Raw genomic sequence first — 16,953 nt, forward strand, 5'->3', positions numbered from 1 at the left:
ACTTTTTTGAAAAAAAAATTAACAATTTAATTAGAGCTGAAAGGGCTTTAAAATCATACCACCCACGTTAACCAAAAATCACTCTTCGAGGTTCCTGATTTTGCGTGAAAAACATAAGACAATAGTTCCTTCCCATATCTAGGATAGTCAGAACAACAACCAGCGCTAATTCATAGTTTTATGGCAGATGAACAAAACATGGAAGGAACTCCAGACACAGTTTCCTCAAATTGGGTTAATTTAAGTTCAAAATAATTGCTTAGAAAATACTCGCATTAATATAGTGTGATATATATTATTCGGACCTCAAAAAGAAAATGGTAGCTTAAGGGTGTTTTTTCTCTCCAAAAAGTGCAAAAAGGACATTTTACTTGGTACAACTAATTCTAAAACAAGAAAAATATCGAAACATCATTTTGTTGCTTCGCACCAGTTGAAAAAAATTCGTCACAAAATTGGGAAAAATCAGGTCATTATCTTACTTTTCGGCGCTTGCTTTCCACATTTTAAGTGCTGCTGAACAAAATCAAAAATCAAATTAATTGGATGAAATTTCTTTACTTTTTTATCACGGAAAGTTTATTCATGACAGTTTTCTCTATTGATTTTTTTAAGTTGACGTTCGAAGTCATTTACTAGATATAAGGCTAATTAATTTCTGCAATTAGGTTATTTATCATCAAAAAATCTTGAACTCAAATAGCTTTATAGCTTTACAGCTGAAACTGTCTTATTTGGTCTCTTTGACTTCATTCTGTTTTCGGACTGTCTGTTGGCTATGTTTTGAATTTGTTCGAAAAGCAATAGTTTAGGGTTGGTCGGCCGAAAATGGATAGCGTGAAATATCATTAGGGGGTGGGCGTTTTGGGTGTGGTGATCGAATCACTGAGAGCCCCCTCCCCGCCCTACGATACAAAACACTGCTGTAGAAGAACGCCTATTGTCGAATAGCTCAGGCGATGAAAATCAAATTTGTTTGTAACATTTTCCGTAAGAGAAGACCGGTATAGCTCTGATCTATCTTATTTCCCGGTTTGACGGCGCAATCAACGTTTAAGCCATTCCGAATGAATCACTTGACCATTCCTAACGACAAAATTTGAGAGAGAAAAAAAACGAAATAATTACACAGAGGCGAAGCAGAGCTCCGCGCAACACTTGCGATGCAATACAAACATTAAGAAACCCAAGTCGAAAAAAAATGTAAATGTTGGAAAAAAACTAATGGAACCAAAATTTTCGTAGGTCTCGATAAAAAACAATTAGGGGAGCAGTTAAAGCTAAAAGTACGTGTTTGATTTTTTATGACTTATTTATACTGATGCGGGACAAAATTTGTGATTTGAAAAATTAGATTCTTTAAATTCTTGAAATAATTGAATTTTCCCCAGGACATGATATTTCGCTTACAAAAAAGGTGTCGCCGCTTCTGCAAGAAAAATTCTCGCAACCGGTTTTTTAATTGAACTTTTCATTGAACGATTTGACAGGGTAGTATTTTAAAAAAAAAATCAAAAAGTTTCTGAAAAACGATTAAAAATTCCTAAAAATGGTCAAAACGACTTTCCGAAAACCATAACTTTCTTCTGCTAAAAACCGGGTTTCTTAAGCCAAAACCGGGTTTCTCGATTGAAAACTTAACCTAAGAATTGGCACGGTAGTTTTCAAGTAGAGTCAAAAAGTTTCCAAATTGTTCTTTAAAAAAATGAGCGTATCCAATTATAAAGGTAGGCTTTCAACAATCCATTGTTTCGATGAAGCTATGATTTCAGATTGAGAATGATAGTTAGCGAGAAAAGTACAAAAAAAACGGGAAAAATAGCGTTTCCGAGAATCATAGTTTTTGTGAAAAAATTAGGGCGAGGAGCTTTCGCAACCTGTATTTTCGATTGAACCCAAAATCTTACATTTGGCAGGGTAGTTCTCGAGAAAAGTCAAAAATTTTATACAAAAAGTCAAATAACTAAAAACTTTAACTTTTCCGAGCGCCATAACTTTTGCTGTCAAAATATTAACGGCTCAGTCTCAAAAGCAAAAGAGCTTCCCACAACCCGACCTTCGAACGGAAACCAAAATTCCAGATATTGCATGATAGTTTTCGAACAAAAACCCAATACAGAGTCGACGCTGAGCTTCGCACTACTTGCGATGCATAACAAGAAAGCCGCAGTCGAAAAAAATTTAAAAAAACTAGATCTATCGAAATGAAAAAATTAGTTTTAAAATAAGAACGTGCAAAAACCATATAATGTAAAATATGCATCGAAAGATAACTTATCAAGCGGTAACAAAGCCGAAAATACCTTAACAGAAACCCTTCGAGCCGAAAAAAATTCGAAAAAATGTATTCGGTGCCCCTCAAAACATCCTCAAAAACACACAAATTTTATTCGCGTATCAAATAGAACAATATGAGGTCACAGAGCCGAGATGATATCGCTCGAAACCTATTAAGCCCAAAAAAAATAAAAATTCCAAATAAAAAAGCCAAAAGTTTCCAAAAACAATAAAACTAACAAAAAGTTATAGAAACCCCTCATCCTCAAAACATACACACAGCTCGACAATAAACGCAACATGAGGTCACTAGGCTGATATTACAATTAATGCGAATCCTTTTAAGCAATTAATACAATTAATGCGATATTTTCGAATAGGAGAGATAATTTCAAATAGTACGAAAAATATATCTTTAGTGGTTAATTTGTTGCTAACAGACTTCCAGGAAATGATTCCAGATGAAAAAAGTCTCGTGAACGAAGTTATTTACGGAAAAAAATTTAGTACCCGATTGCAAAACCCTTGCTTATCGAAAGAGTAAACAGTTTAGGAAACAGAAATAAAAAAAAACGACTTTTCCGAGAACGATAACTTTTGTGTACAACAAATTTGTGAGTAGCCTCTGATGCAGGGGAGCTTCCCACTACCAAAAGTTGTTCTATTTTGAGGGCCATAAATTTGTGTACAGAATATTTGAGCGTAGCGGCTTATGCAGGAAGATTTTTGAATCCATTCCATTCATTGAAACCAAAAACTCAGATTTAAAATGAGGCATTTTTGACCAACGAAAAAAATCAACAATATTCCCCTCACAGATATTTTTGAAGGCTGTAGAGAGAGAGGAGTAAAGTAAAAAAAAAAGACTAGGGGAGTATGCAGGCAAGTGAACAAAATCGCTCAGAAATTTGAGTACATTATGAAACAAGGTGCCAAGAACGCTAGAAAATTTGAGCACAAGGTGCCACTAGAGATGAGTCCAGAAGTCCAGATGAGCGCCCTGTGAAAAAAGTTATTTACGGGAATAAAAGTCTAATTCCCGATTGCAATAACCTTGCTTATCGCAAGGGTAAAGAGCTGTTCACCGACAAAAGAACCATAATAACCTCACTCACATGATGAAGAGGATGACACCAAGACTCCACGAGTCGACCTTGCTATTGTAGTGTCCCATGCCCGATGTCTTGATTATCTCGGGGGCAAGGTAGTTGGGGGTGCCACAAAGTGTCTTCATCAGCGACTGCTCCCCCACCAGTTTCGACAAACCGAAGTCTGTCACTTTAATCAGGGTCATGTCCGCCTCACTTGCCAGCAGAATATTTTCCGGCTTCAAATCTCTATGCACGACGTTCTTTGAGTGCAGGTACTGAAATACTTGTTACTGCATACCTTGCAGTTTAAATCCAAATACAGTTAGCATAAAAGTTCGGACAGCCTGACACTGGAACATTTAGCTATAAATTGGACAATGAAAAAGACAGTTTATGATCGCGACAGAGACATTTATCATTGAACATTCAAAACTAAATCGCTCAATTTTGAATCACTGACGCATTCAAACGACCACGCTCATCTAATTTTTCGCCGCAACAAGAAAATGGTTTATCAAAGTTCTAGGTTCCAATTGGTTTTCTGTTTCTAATACTAATTTTTTCATTCATATTCGCAGCAGCCGAATATATGTTAGCCAACTGGTTGGTTTTCTCATAGCAATAAAAACGATAAATGATAGTAGCTTGCTACACCTCTATTGCCAGTAGCATTTGATAGAAGTAGAGCTTCGCAGTGAACTCATCCAATCCATCCTTCTTCACAACTCTGTCAAATAACTCACCACCAATCGCTCTGAAACAGAAACAGACAAATATACGGCAATATTTCAACATTCAATTCGAATTGTATTCGGAAAAACATACCTCTCAAGAACGAGATATAGTCGATCCGGGTAGTCAAATACTTCATGCACATGTATGATACAAGGCTGAAACAGAAACATCGTCCTTATATTATGAGTTGTTTTACAAATGAGCAGTTAGCTTCTTTTAACGATGTCTTTCTGACAGCATGTGATTGAAATCGCACTCAGAAAGTAAACATGCGCATCGGAAGAAGCGCAGATGTATCTAGAGACGCCAATTATTATGCAAGTGTTTTGGTAAGCGGATTGGTAACTCCTTCGAGAAAATGTAAGTAATAAGGCAGTGGTCTAAAAGCAATCATTTTAAATAGTTTTTGCCGACACTGAGTAAATCAACGAAAAAGACAAAGAAAAATATACATTTCAATCATTTACCAAATCAGAACAATAAGACAAACAAGCTTAACAAAGTAGAGATGTACCGGATTCCGGTTCCGGAATCCGGCAATTTTGGGATGTCAATCCGGATCCGGAATCCGGTAAAAAGTAACCGGATTTTACCGGATTTGATTCGCCTAAAATTTGTTGAATTCTCAGTAAAAAAATAAGTTTGCAACTGTTTTTATTCATGCTGTTACACAGAAATTTTACTCAATGTATAAATTATTGAAGAAGTAAAAAGTATCATGAATCAAAACAAGCTGTTCGGAAAATTCTGGTAAATTGCGTGAAAACGAGGCGCGAATGACGCATATACATCAAACAAAAACTACTCGTAGCAGTAATACTTTATTTCAACAGCTGCACTCAAATTACTGACAAACAATTAAATGAAATCCGGAATCCGGTTCTTTTTTTACCGGATTCAATCCGGATCCGGTAATCCGGTAAATTTCGATCCGGTCACATCTCTATAACAAAGTGAAAACTTCTTCATAATGATCTATAAAATTTAATTTACGAAAAATAAGCGTTGATAAGCAAATGCTAATAGGAAGCCTACTTTACCCTAGAGACATGTTAACTTAAAGAACAAGAAAGCATCTGCTTTAAAATTAAAACCGGAGAAATGTTAGAAAAAGAAAGCAGAGTTTTGTAGTTTTTTCAGGAGATGGTGCTTTTTGCACAAAAAACTAACTTTACCAGGAATTCGGTAGCATAACACCCCCATTCCGACAAAATTTCAAAATTCGCGAGAGCTGAGTTTTATATTTGTGCATAACAAAGCAGCCCAACTCTTTGGGGACTGGCCTATTAGCATTTGTGTCGATTAGCATACCCATGTAAGAGAATGCAGTTGGCTTGCTCGCTATTTCAAGACTTGTTTACTCGGACAGCGTGAATTTTCCCGAATGTCTAGTTCTGAACTAATATTTAAAATCAAATAAAACTTAGGCTATTAGATTACCAACTAAAATGCCTCAATTTATACAGCGGACGCTTTTTAATTGGTATACGAAAAAGATCATTAAAATCATCCGACCCTTCCCAGGTTCGAACCCTCTTATTTTGTTCCCTACCTTGCCTCCCTATGCTACAGATCCCTTCCTCTACGCTACAGATCCATGATGCCTAGAAGCTAAAGTGCTATTTGTAACATAAGTGTCTGTGTTGATATCCTTAGCATTGGCTGTTTTTAATAACTGGTTATTGATCAAAAAACGAACACTAATATTAGGGACTTAAATCTAAAAAAAAAAGAGCTCATACTATCATACAAGCTTTGCTTGTGTAATAAAAGCGGTTGAATAGTTAAAAATTTCCGCTTAAAACACTTTAAATATTGCCTCTTACCCCTAAACCAATTCGGTTGATTTTTCCCCCTTGCAGCCAAGAAGTTCAAAAACAAAAATTAGGCCATTGAATTTTCGCTATTACAAAATTATTTACTCAAACTGAAAAATGGTCAAAATACTCAGAAGAAATTAGAATGTAGTAGATTGGCACACTAAATATGATTAATAGCCGAGACTGTATTGTTTTAATGATTTATTCCTACTTTCGAAGAAAGTAAAGAATGTATATGCTTTTTTTCTTCTTTTTTTTTCAGGAAACTTCCCATCAGTTTAATGATGATATGTCCGACCCATCTTTTTGAGGAGGTCCAGCAACATCTTTGGGTTCTTCAGGAATTCGTCAGCTTTCGGGTTTAATTTCGCAGTCTAGCTTTATTGCCTCTTGGGCATTTCTCAAGTATCTACATTTCAGTGTCTTCCTCTCCGCAATCAGGTGAGACTACCTTCCACATTCTGTGCAGCGTAGCGGAAAAGAGTAATGGCGAGGCCCCCGATTGGAATTGGCTCACTATCTCAGTATCTTTCCTTGACAATTTGTGCTGTCTTTTTCTGTTCAGTTCATAATATTCTTTGTAAAAATCGATGTCTTTCGTCTTCCTTCCTCTTTTCACTGTCGATTTGGCTAATTTTAACGTAACTGGAATTTCGGACTGATTCAAATCGCCAGCTTCTTCTGCCGCTTTGTCCGCACGTTCATTTCCTTCTATTCCACAATGGGCTGGGACCCACCTAACAGTCACTGTCTTCAACGCCGTCTCCAAATCTGGAAAACCAAATCCAAGTCTCGCAAAACCACTTTTGAGGGCATAAACAGATGAAAGTGAGTCAGTGCAAATAAATTTAGATTTTCCATTCCAAGTCTCGCAAAACCACTTTTGAGGGCATAAACAGATGAAAGTGAGTCAGTGCAAATAAAATTAGATTTTCCATGGTCAACATTTAACTTAGTGCAGTACTCCAGCGCAACATTAATGGCATTCATTTCTGATTGGAAGCTGGAGCATAGTCTTCTAGCTGGTTCTCTAATAACAGCACTTTACAGCAAGGTTATTACTACTGCCCCACTACCTCCTTCCTCCGTGCCGTTCTTCACAGACCCATCAGTCCAGATGGTAATATCGAAGTCGTCAATTGAGTTCAAAAACTCCACAGCATTCTGCTTTCTAGTCTCGACCGGCAAACTCGTCGAGCACTCTTCTGTGGCATCAGTGACAAAACAACTCCAGTGAGGCTCTCTAACCATGGTTCTGGTCTTTCATGGAGTCCTCTTGGAAAATCATCGAGGATCTTCCCAACTTCTGTTCCTCTGCAATCCTTCTCCAGGAGCCACAAAAATCTCTTGCAGTGTCTGGAGCTGCATCCAACTCAAGGCCATTTTCCACAAGAATATTTCCTCTCGGAGAACCAGTCTTTAGATCTTCGCGGGCCGCTTGTGTTGTGTTGTGTTACACTTTGATTCGGAAAAGGCAACGCGAACTATTTATGCGTGGCGAAATATCCCGCACTACAAAATCGTTCCTAATTGAATTGAGACAATTAATTAGTAGGTGCTAGGTAAAAAAGACGACAAGGCATTAAGACGACATGACATTAACACGACAAAAAACAATAATATGAACTAATCGAATATTAGCGAATTATATTTCTCAGAAATACATTTGGCGAATTTGTGTGTAGCGTGATCATAAGTACCACCGAAAGTGGTTGTCGTCTTATTAGTCGGACACCAATCTAATTGGTCTTATTAACTCTATAAACGACTCGAATTTTAACACTTAATTTATATTCATTTACCAAAAACTATTCGAGACCAGTTAAAGGACAGCCAAAACATTCGGCGCGTTGCCCTGATAATAGAAGTCTTGTTATTATCTAAATGGTCATAGCCAGAAAAATCTCATTTTATCATACTTTCTAAAACTATTCGTACACAGAGGCGAGGCTGAGCTTCGCGCCACTTGCGATACAAAACAAAAAAGCCAAAAATCAAAAAATAATGTCTCAAACGAATGAGTTCTGTTAAAAATTTTAGGCTAAAAAAAACTTTTCCAAACATAAATATTGATTACCCAAAACAATAGAACGATTCGGGCTAACCAAACTCAAAAAATCGAGATTCATAAATTCCTAAAGGTATACAAAACATTCGCTTGAAATCTTGCTACCAAAGAATCTGTTCTTTTTTGCGCGATCTAGAGGGCAGCATAAAAATTATGTTTCTTTTGAATTGACTCAAAATTAGGCCAAAAAAATTTGGGCAGAATAAAGTTTTCAAGCAAAAAAAAAAACAAAAAAATATACGAACTCAAGGCTAGTAAAATTACAAAGAGCAGAAGTAAATTGAAGCCAAATACAAAGTTTATTGCGTACAGCAACAAAAAACAGTTCTACGATGCGGCAACTAAGCCGACAAAAACATTTTTTTTTTTCAGGGAAATTACAAGTTGTTGATGGAAAAAAAGTCTCGTTCCCGATTGCACTACACTTGTTTTCGCAAGCGTAATCATGAACTGAACCTAAATTTAACATTCTTTAGTTTGAATATTCTGTGGACAAAGATATTTTATGGAAAAGTCAAGACCCATTGCAACACCCTTTGCTGATCGCAAGAAAAATCAATTTTCTGTGAAAGACAAATTTGATTAAGGTTTGAATAACTGGTAACTCTATTGCTTTACGAGCTTTATTGCAGGTGATCAAATTTATACCCTACGCCATTGTTTCCTCCCACTTCGTGAAGTAGTCAGGTTACAGCAAATCCTGATATTCAAGGGATATTAATATTGTTGAGCAGCTTACGGAAAATATCCGGGCACCACATACTTCATCCTAGATAAAATTCAATTTAACTCATTTGTCTAAATTAATTCAATTCCTAGATTTCTTCAATATATCGCACACCCGGAGTGCAGCCAGTATTTAGACAGCCGCGTATTCATACTGGTCAGTATTTAGACAAATACTCTATGAACCAATCAGAATCGAGAAAAAACATAAATAATCCAAAATAAATAATAATTATTTATTAATTTCTTCTTTGTCTCGATTCTGATTGGTTGAAACAGTATTTGTATAAATACTGACCAGTATGAATACGCGGCTGTCTAAATACTGACATGTAACCCGCACACCCTAACAAAAAATCAAAATGAGCGTAAAAAAATGCCTCAGTGAAATTACTTTAATTTTGCTTAAATTACTTTTTACAGTAAGACAAAGCTACAATGCGATTGGCCAAAAATAAACAAATTGCCAGTGTGTAGCACGGCTAATTTTCAATTCAATTCAAGTCTCAAAAACTAATTTATTGCATTCATTTTGTTTTTCAAAATACTGTACACAACAGCCAAATGAAATCAATATATTTTAAATTTATTGATTCATTTTTTATCCACATTTCTTTATCCAAATTTTCCCACATTTAAGCCTGCCTATGTTTTTCTCTCCGACGAAGTAAAAATTATTTCGGTTGATGCTCCGAGAGGGCCTTGTTACTTATCAAGTTCTACTAGTCGACTATTTCGAATGTGTTAATTTGGGTTAGCGACAACTTGAACATCACAACTTGAAATGATAATATGATCAACCAGGATGCTAAATTTGCGCTAAAATTAATTCAGGATTTCAAAATATGCATTTTCTAACCCTGCTGTTTATAAACTGTTTTGAAAAAGGTTGCATAAACATGTCTATTTGATGGGTCTTTCGCGGCGGTTGCGCTGGGAAAAAATCATTTGTATGGGGTTTTAATGGCTCTGAATGACTGTGTTTATAAACTGTTTTGAAAAAAGGTTGCATAAACATGTCTATTTGATGGGTCTTTTGCGGCGGTCGAGCTAGGAAATAATAATTTGTTATGGGGTTTTAATGGCTCTGAATGACTGGCTCTATAAAGACTCCCTCCATAACCTATGGTGGCTTATTGCAATTTATGAAAGCATTAAATCATAAGTATGAAGCAATTTCACATGTGTTAATTAATGTGGTTGTCCATGCTACAATAATATATAGCGTGCTTAGAAACTTTAGGGCACTACCCAGCGACCAAAAGGTCCATTTAGTGTCCGCTCAGGTCATTGATTTTGTAAATGTATAAAACTCCGTAAATTTATAAAACTTCTTCTACTTTCTTTCTTCTTACAAACGTGAACAAAAAAACTAAACTGACTAACTCAAAGAAATTTTAATTTGTGCAGTAAAATTTAAAGAAAACTCAAAAAATGAGATTATTGCCCGTGGAAGCGTAAGTCTCTGATTAAAAACCAAAAAAATTGCTACCCAGAAAAATTCAATATTACTATATGGTCAAGTGTGCTGGTTGGAATAATTGGATTTATGTTAGAGGGTTGATAATTGTGCTGAAAGAAAGAGAGAGAGAGAATAACACATTGGAATGATAAGATATAAAAACATCAGTAAAAACTAAAGACCAATTCATTTCCCCTGTTTCTCGAGAATATTCAAAACAACGTTTGATTTTCTTAAAACACCCGTTAGTTTGCTTTTTTCAATTTTCAGTTGCAACTAAACATTAGAATCTTCTTGGGGAGTCTTCGATTTCTTGGACTTGACAGATACCATCTCAGTTGCATTCGGGAGTCCGTTGGTTCCACTGGACGACTTTTGCGATGCCACGGCAGCCGGGTTATAACTCTGGCGTTTCAGCTTCCTCCTGTCGTAATGATACTTCAGAACTGCCCCTAGAATAGTAGCTGCAAACGCTCCCACCACACAGCAGAACACAATAAGCGTACTCGGGTCAATTGCCGCAGGATCCCCCATAGTTTTGACAACAAATTTTGTGTCAAATGAAAGAAAAGATTAGACCTCGTTCAGTTTCAGACAGAACGACAATAAAGATCGACTTCGAAAGTTGCTAGTATTGCAGTGCAACCAATATATTTGGTCAGTATTGTTTGACCTGATCACTGATGTATTTACAATAAAATTCAACAGCGACCTTTTCAGTTCGAAATTTACAATTCAGAAATAATAACTTCGAAATCTATCTTGTTATATTGTGCATGAACATAAAATTGAAAATTATGTCAATGTAATACAACGGAATTCTCAATTTGGTCCAGCATCAATGGAAAAAAATCTGCAGTGTGAAATTTTAATTCGCAATCGGAGCTAGTTTGTTAGGTATCATATAGATAGCAATCTTATTGTAGTCCGTCTAAACAAAAAATAGCAATGCAGGTGCAGATTAACTGTTCAATTATAGAAAAAATATATTTGCTATAACCAACCAGATTCTTGTAATCAGCGTCAACGTGGAATGACTAAAGTAGTTTCACTTGAAAGTTCTTTTATTCTTTTAGTTAACTATTAGCAAATTTAAGGTCAAAAAGAAAAACCAAATGCTGTAAGCAAACGGTATGTGCAATTTCACTCAACAAAAATTTATATTTTGTGCTGAAAGGGCAACAGCTTGAATTCTAATAAGCAAACACACGCAAAAAATAATTTGGAGAGAATGGTCTGAAGGGAAATTCAACTGCCTCAAAATTGCATAAAAACACAAAAAGAACTCAAGAACCATTCGTTCAAAGAACTCCCTTAAGAGAACATGCCTTCAAAACTCAATGGTCCTCTCGACTAAGTACGAAACAAAACGACTAAGTATGAAACATTAGAAAAGAAAATGTCCTTTTTTATTTCAATTGCTTTCAAACAAAAAAAATTTCAAACAAAAACACTTTTTGGTCAGCATCAAACACGGCTAACAAAAGAAAGAATGTTAAGACTGCAAATGATCAAAATCAAACAGACAGCTGAAAGTAAATACAATCGGTACCGCCACAAAAGGAAACTAGGAAAACAAAAGACGACTCGCTATAGAAGGGAATCGACAATTCGCAAACTTTGAAAATAAGTTATAGATGAGTAACAGGAACTAAGACGAAAAGAAAAGCACATGCGTCTTTAATGAAACGGAATTTAGACGTTCAATTTTTTGCTTAAGTAACATTTTGGACGAAAACCAAGGGGCTAACAAACGTATTGCTGGAAACAAATTTTCGCCAATACAAAAAGAGTATATAATTCCTTTGCATATCCAAATATTTTGAATAAATAATTTCGAAAACGTTAATCGAATTTTATAAAAACATTTTTGAATTGCATAAATTATACAAGTGCGACTTGTGAAAAATTGATTCGCACGTATAAAAAAGCTCGAACGAAGATTAATTGTAGTCAGCGAAAGTTACTGGTAGTCAGTAAACAAAATTTCACACACGTTAGTAATACAATTACTTCAAATTTCCCAAAGTTGCCCTTGCGATAAAGCAAAAACTCCTGTTCGACAAAATCGGGTATTATTACACTAGCGAGAGCAAGTGTCTTAAAACCGGGAGCATGACTTGTTTCAGTAAACAACTTTTCTTTTTATGTAAAAATTGAACAGTAAGCAATTTTCATTGCAAATGTAAGTGTTGTTCTTTGAAAGCTCAGGGAGGTGGACTTGAAACTTTTTAAATCATGTTTTTCGGCGCAAGAGGTGTCTGCTCAAAGATTGTCGGCTTAGTGGTTGCCACATCACTGATTTTCCTTTTCTTGTACTGTAGGCCACTTCCTTTGTAGTTGAAAGTGCAAGTGTTGTTCATTCTAGTCTCAGGTGCGACTTAAAATTGTTAAGATTTTTTTTTATCAAATCATATTTTTTCTGCTCAACTTGTGACTGCTCAAAGATTGTCGGCTTTGTTTCATCTTCGTAAATTTTCTTTCGTTGCTAATTTAATACTCAAACTTTAGCCATGCTAGACTAGAATGAACATATATCAAGATATACAAAAAATTAAATTTTAATACAACTAGTTTTTTCAACGCTTTCCATTTATTCGACTTCTTATGTTTTTTTAATGTTTGTGTTTAATCGCAAGTGGTGCAAAGCTCCGCTTCACCTCTGTATTGTAGTTTTACATCGACGTCTAAATTCAGTTTTTTGGTCACGTCTTATTTGCTTCCCGTCTAATTTACACACGCTTCTTCTGCATTAGAAGAAGCGCCCACTTGCTCAGCCACACTTTTATTAGCATTTGCCGCTAGCCTAGATTGATTTGTTTGGTAATAACAAAAGATAGCTGAGCATTGTCTTTTATTGCGAGTTGTCATTTGCTTCGAGATATCGCCTCACGAATGTAATCATGAGCTTGTGGAAAATTGAGCAAAAAAAACAGCAGTAATCTAAGCTAAAAAATAATAACTAAAGTAATTATGATAAAAAAATGGATCTTGTTAACTATTTTCCCCCTTTTGGGCCTTGTTAAGTATTTTCCCCCTTTTGGATCTTGTTAACTACTTCCCCTATGCATGTATTATTTTTGAAAACCAATTCTGTATAAAATATGCATTTTAAAATGCCAAAAATTAAGTGGGTTTTCATTTGCGCTTTGGTATTTGTATTATTCACTATTTATATAATACCCACGTAAAAAATTTTAAATATGTATATATTTTCTGAAAATTGTGTTAAGCTATTGAAAATGTGGCCGCCAAAATTGAATTTCTGAAAATCGAAATAGGGGGGATAGTTAACAAGATCCAAAAAATAATATTTTTATACTGAGAGGAAGCAGAGGGACGCACTCGCGATAGATCAAAACCAGGGCATAGAGAGCAAGCTGAGAGAAAAATAGACGAAAGCCTCTGATGACGCTCATTTTAGCAAACATGCCAGAAATTTATATTGACAGCATTAAATTAGCATTCATACAAAAGAAAAAAAAGTAGAAAAGCCGACAAACATTTTCAGTAGGCAAAGCTCGTTGAGCCGAACACAATTTTGTTGTCGTAAAATATTTAGAGACTAACTTATTGAAACTTGAATTTTGTAGCTCTCCCTACACACACAAAAGCCTACTTTCACACTTCAAACGATGCAATATGAGGCAACTAAGCCAAGATAAGATAAGCTGGAACCTTATAGAACGTAGTAGCTTTTGAGAAAAAAAGAATTGAACTGAAGTTATATAAAAAAGTGGATTTGGTTTGGTGAAATGACAAATTTTAGAATCAAAACAAAATGATTTTGACTTATAGTAAAATTGCACAGAGCAAAAGAAAACCCATTCTATTTTTTCTGTGCAATTTGTGGAGAGTAACCGGAAAATGATAGTCCGACAAAAATACTTTCGAAAGAAAAATTCAATCGCTGAAAGTACAGCTCCTGGCCAAAACCAAATCCCAATATTCGGTCGCCCCAAGCATGAGCCTCACTATTACGCCACGCGAGCCAAGTTATTAAATGAAATTTGATGTGCTAATTTAAAGTTCTGTGAAAAAATGTCTTTACGGTTACAGAGTCCGATACTTGATTGCAAACCCTTTGCTAAGGGTATTAATAATTGAACGCACACGCAAAACTCAGTCAAGACAGCTAAATCAATTTTCTTAAGAGATTTTTGTTCGGTTAAAAACATTATATTTTTCTGTTTTTTATTTTCTATATCTTAACGTTTCTCAATAAGAAGCATATTGAAAATAGACTTTAATTAACTGTTTCTTGAGAGGTTCAAACCATTTTCATACACACAGAGGCAAAGCTGCACTTCACTACGCCAAGAAAACATTAAATATACTATTTGAAACTAAAAACAAGGCTAGCCGGTAGTACAGAATATTCCTACCATAGTCGAAGGAACTGCAATTTTTTTAAAAATCAGTTTCGTTTTTTTTTGCGTGGTGTAATAAAAGGACCTGAAGCAGCCGTGGAATAGCTCAGGAATATTTGACATTTTTAGTAAATAAGCAAATTTGACAACACTTTTGTAAAAAATTGACCAAGAGAACAAAAAATTATCAGAACTTCAAAAAAAAGTTTCAATTTTAGCAGAATTTTTTTTGAAGTTTTGAATTTTTTCTACTCCTCAAATGGCGCTAAAAAGTACAAAACAACTTTATTTTAGTAAAAATAGGTTTTCACGGCCTAAGTTAAGCAAAAATATGCTATTGTAGGCCTGCTCGCTTCCACAGCTCGCTCCAATTTAAACCTGTTTTTCTCGATACTGGGACAGGTTTTTGGAAACTTCAAATCTCGACTGAAAGGGCTTTAACATGATATATCACTCCATCCATTCCCATAAATATTTGTGGTACCTGATTTTGCGTTGAAAACAAAAAGAAAAAACTAAAACACTTAAATGCAAATTTCCTCCCCATTTTTCAAATGGTCGAAACAAAAAAGCCCTCTACGCAATCGAACTCTCTCTTGACTCTGATTTCCTGCCAACTGCGCTATACTTTCTTCTTTCAAACGCTAGTCACTATAAAGCGAATGCAACACCCGCTAAAAATTGCCAATACTAAAATGATATGCAGCAAAAGTGCCAACAAAATACCATGAAACAAGCCGGGAAACGTTAGAAAAATTCCTACAACTTTTGCATCATTTTGCAATTTCAGGAGTTGGAAAACTGAAAAAAGGCCAATGTGCCCCCATTTGTAGACACCAAAAAAGTTACCAATCATCTGCAGCTCATAACATGCCTCCATAAAAAGTGCATTGATACAACCAGCAAAAATAACACCAACCCAACATTGAAAAACAGTCAACAGACATGCGGAAAACAGTCAATGAACGCAAGTAAACAAAAAATCTTATGTTTTTTTGAAAAAAAAAACAACTTTCGAATTTCGAAGAAAAACGGATGGCCTTACAGCTGTTCGATTTTCTAGAACAGTTAACTTTTGGCATTTTTGGCATTATGGACAATTTGAGAAACCTGGAACAATAGGCAAAATTTTTATTTCGCTGGGAAATCTGATAAACCAGTTCGATAGTGGAGTTTGCCTTCCTTTTAACAATGAACTCCACTTAAAAAGAAATTAAAAATCAAACCAAGAAAAAGTAAATTTGAGCCTGAACAAATAAAAAACTTTTCCTGAAAAACGAAAAAAAATCATCACGACGTATATAAGAGTGAACAAGCTCATCGAATCTTACAAATAAGAACAAAAGGAAGCAGACGGCAAATCTTAAAATATCTTGCAGTTACGATTTAAAAAATTTCAATTTAGAAAATAGAACAGTCGATTGAAAATAGCCCGACATTGTTAGATTTCGTCTTAATTGCTTCCTCTATAAAAGGCATGAAAAACACTGTAATTTTAGCTGAGCCTCTCACCAATCAAAACTAAGTTTTCACGGCCAAGACTGTGCCTCTCATCAATCAAAACCACTTTGTAAATATCAATTTGATCATTTCGCTAATTTATCTAGTAATAAACGAAAGTATTATAGTCCAAAGGAGATCTTCGGGTTCTAATGCTCGTTCTTCTGGCGCTGAACTGGTTTTCACTTGCACCTCGTCTGGCGTTTCCTGTAGCATGCCCTCTTCTCGTACTGTTGCTCAACGGTTGTTCCTCAATAAACTCCAGTCTTCGCGTCGGCTCCCCGATTGAGGCATGTGAATTTGCATCCAATCTTGATATCCGGTCTTGAATGCGAGGTTGTGACTTTCTTTGAATCATCGAGTGACCTGCATGGTTGAGGGCTCTTTTTTCTCAACTACCCATAAGCAAAAATGTATGGCACAACGAGTTAAGTTACAAAGGTATACAGAGGAGATTCTGCACTTCGCAAACACAAGCATAGATAACAGATAGCGCTAAAAGGGTCAAAAGTGAAAAAATATAGAAAAGGTAAAACTGATTAACACTAGGGGCCCCGCTAAAGCTGTTTGATAAAATCAAAAACTAAGTTACTGACGTAAATTTCAAAATGTCAAAAATTGGACATTTAACAATTCCCTGATTCTCATCAAATCTATGAAGAACACGCTTTTTGACGGGATATTAAAACATCTCCATTTGAACAATTTCTTCTTTCAGAATAAAAACAAAAATCGGAAAAACTCGTTTATGCAGCATCCTTAATCTCAGGTCTCGCTCCAAATTTTTCGAGAGAAAAAATTTCTACTGAAGCCAACTTTGTTGTTCTACAAAAAATTATACAGAGAAATTTTCCAGTGCATGTCTTTTTCGATTGAAACCTCAATCTTAGATTTGACCGAGTCA

At 35.5% G+C, this 16,953-nt stretch overlaps 2 protein-coding genes across 2 annotated transcripts in view; both read right to left on the bottom strand.

Annotated features, from left to right (window-relative positions):
- Positions 1-16,953, bottom strand: part of LOC134839803 (AP-1 complex subunit mu-1-like) — a 379,140-nt gene that overhangs the window by 225,097 nt on the left and 137,090 nt on the right. The gene's annotated exons all lie outside the window — the stretch shown is intronic.
- The window catches only part of LOC134839804 (serine/threonine-protein kinase Chk2-like), a 68,458-nt gene that overhangs the window by 7,730 nt on the left and 43,775 nt on the right, over positions 1-16,953 (bottom strand). The window contains exons 6-8 of the mRNA XM_063855427.1: positions 4,194-4,258; positions 4,023-4,122; positions 3,393-3,643 (exon numbers count right to left, since the gene is read on the bottom strand). Of these exons, the coding sequence (XP_063711497.1) occupies positions 3,393-3,643; positions 4,023-4,122; positions 4,194-4,258 (416 nt within the window). The remainder of the gene's footprint in view (positions 1-3,392; positions 3,644-4,022; positions 4,123-4,193; positions 4,259-16,953) is intronic.

This window comes from Symsagittifera roscoffensis, chromosome 2 (genome assembly GCF_963678635.1).
Source record: "Symsagittifera roscoffensis chromosome 2, txSymRosc1.1, whole genome shotgun sequence".
NCBI classification, from domain to species: Eukaryota; Metazoa; Xenacoelomorpha; order Acoela; family Convolutidae; genus Symsagittifera; species Symsagittifera roscoffensis.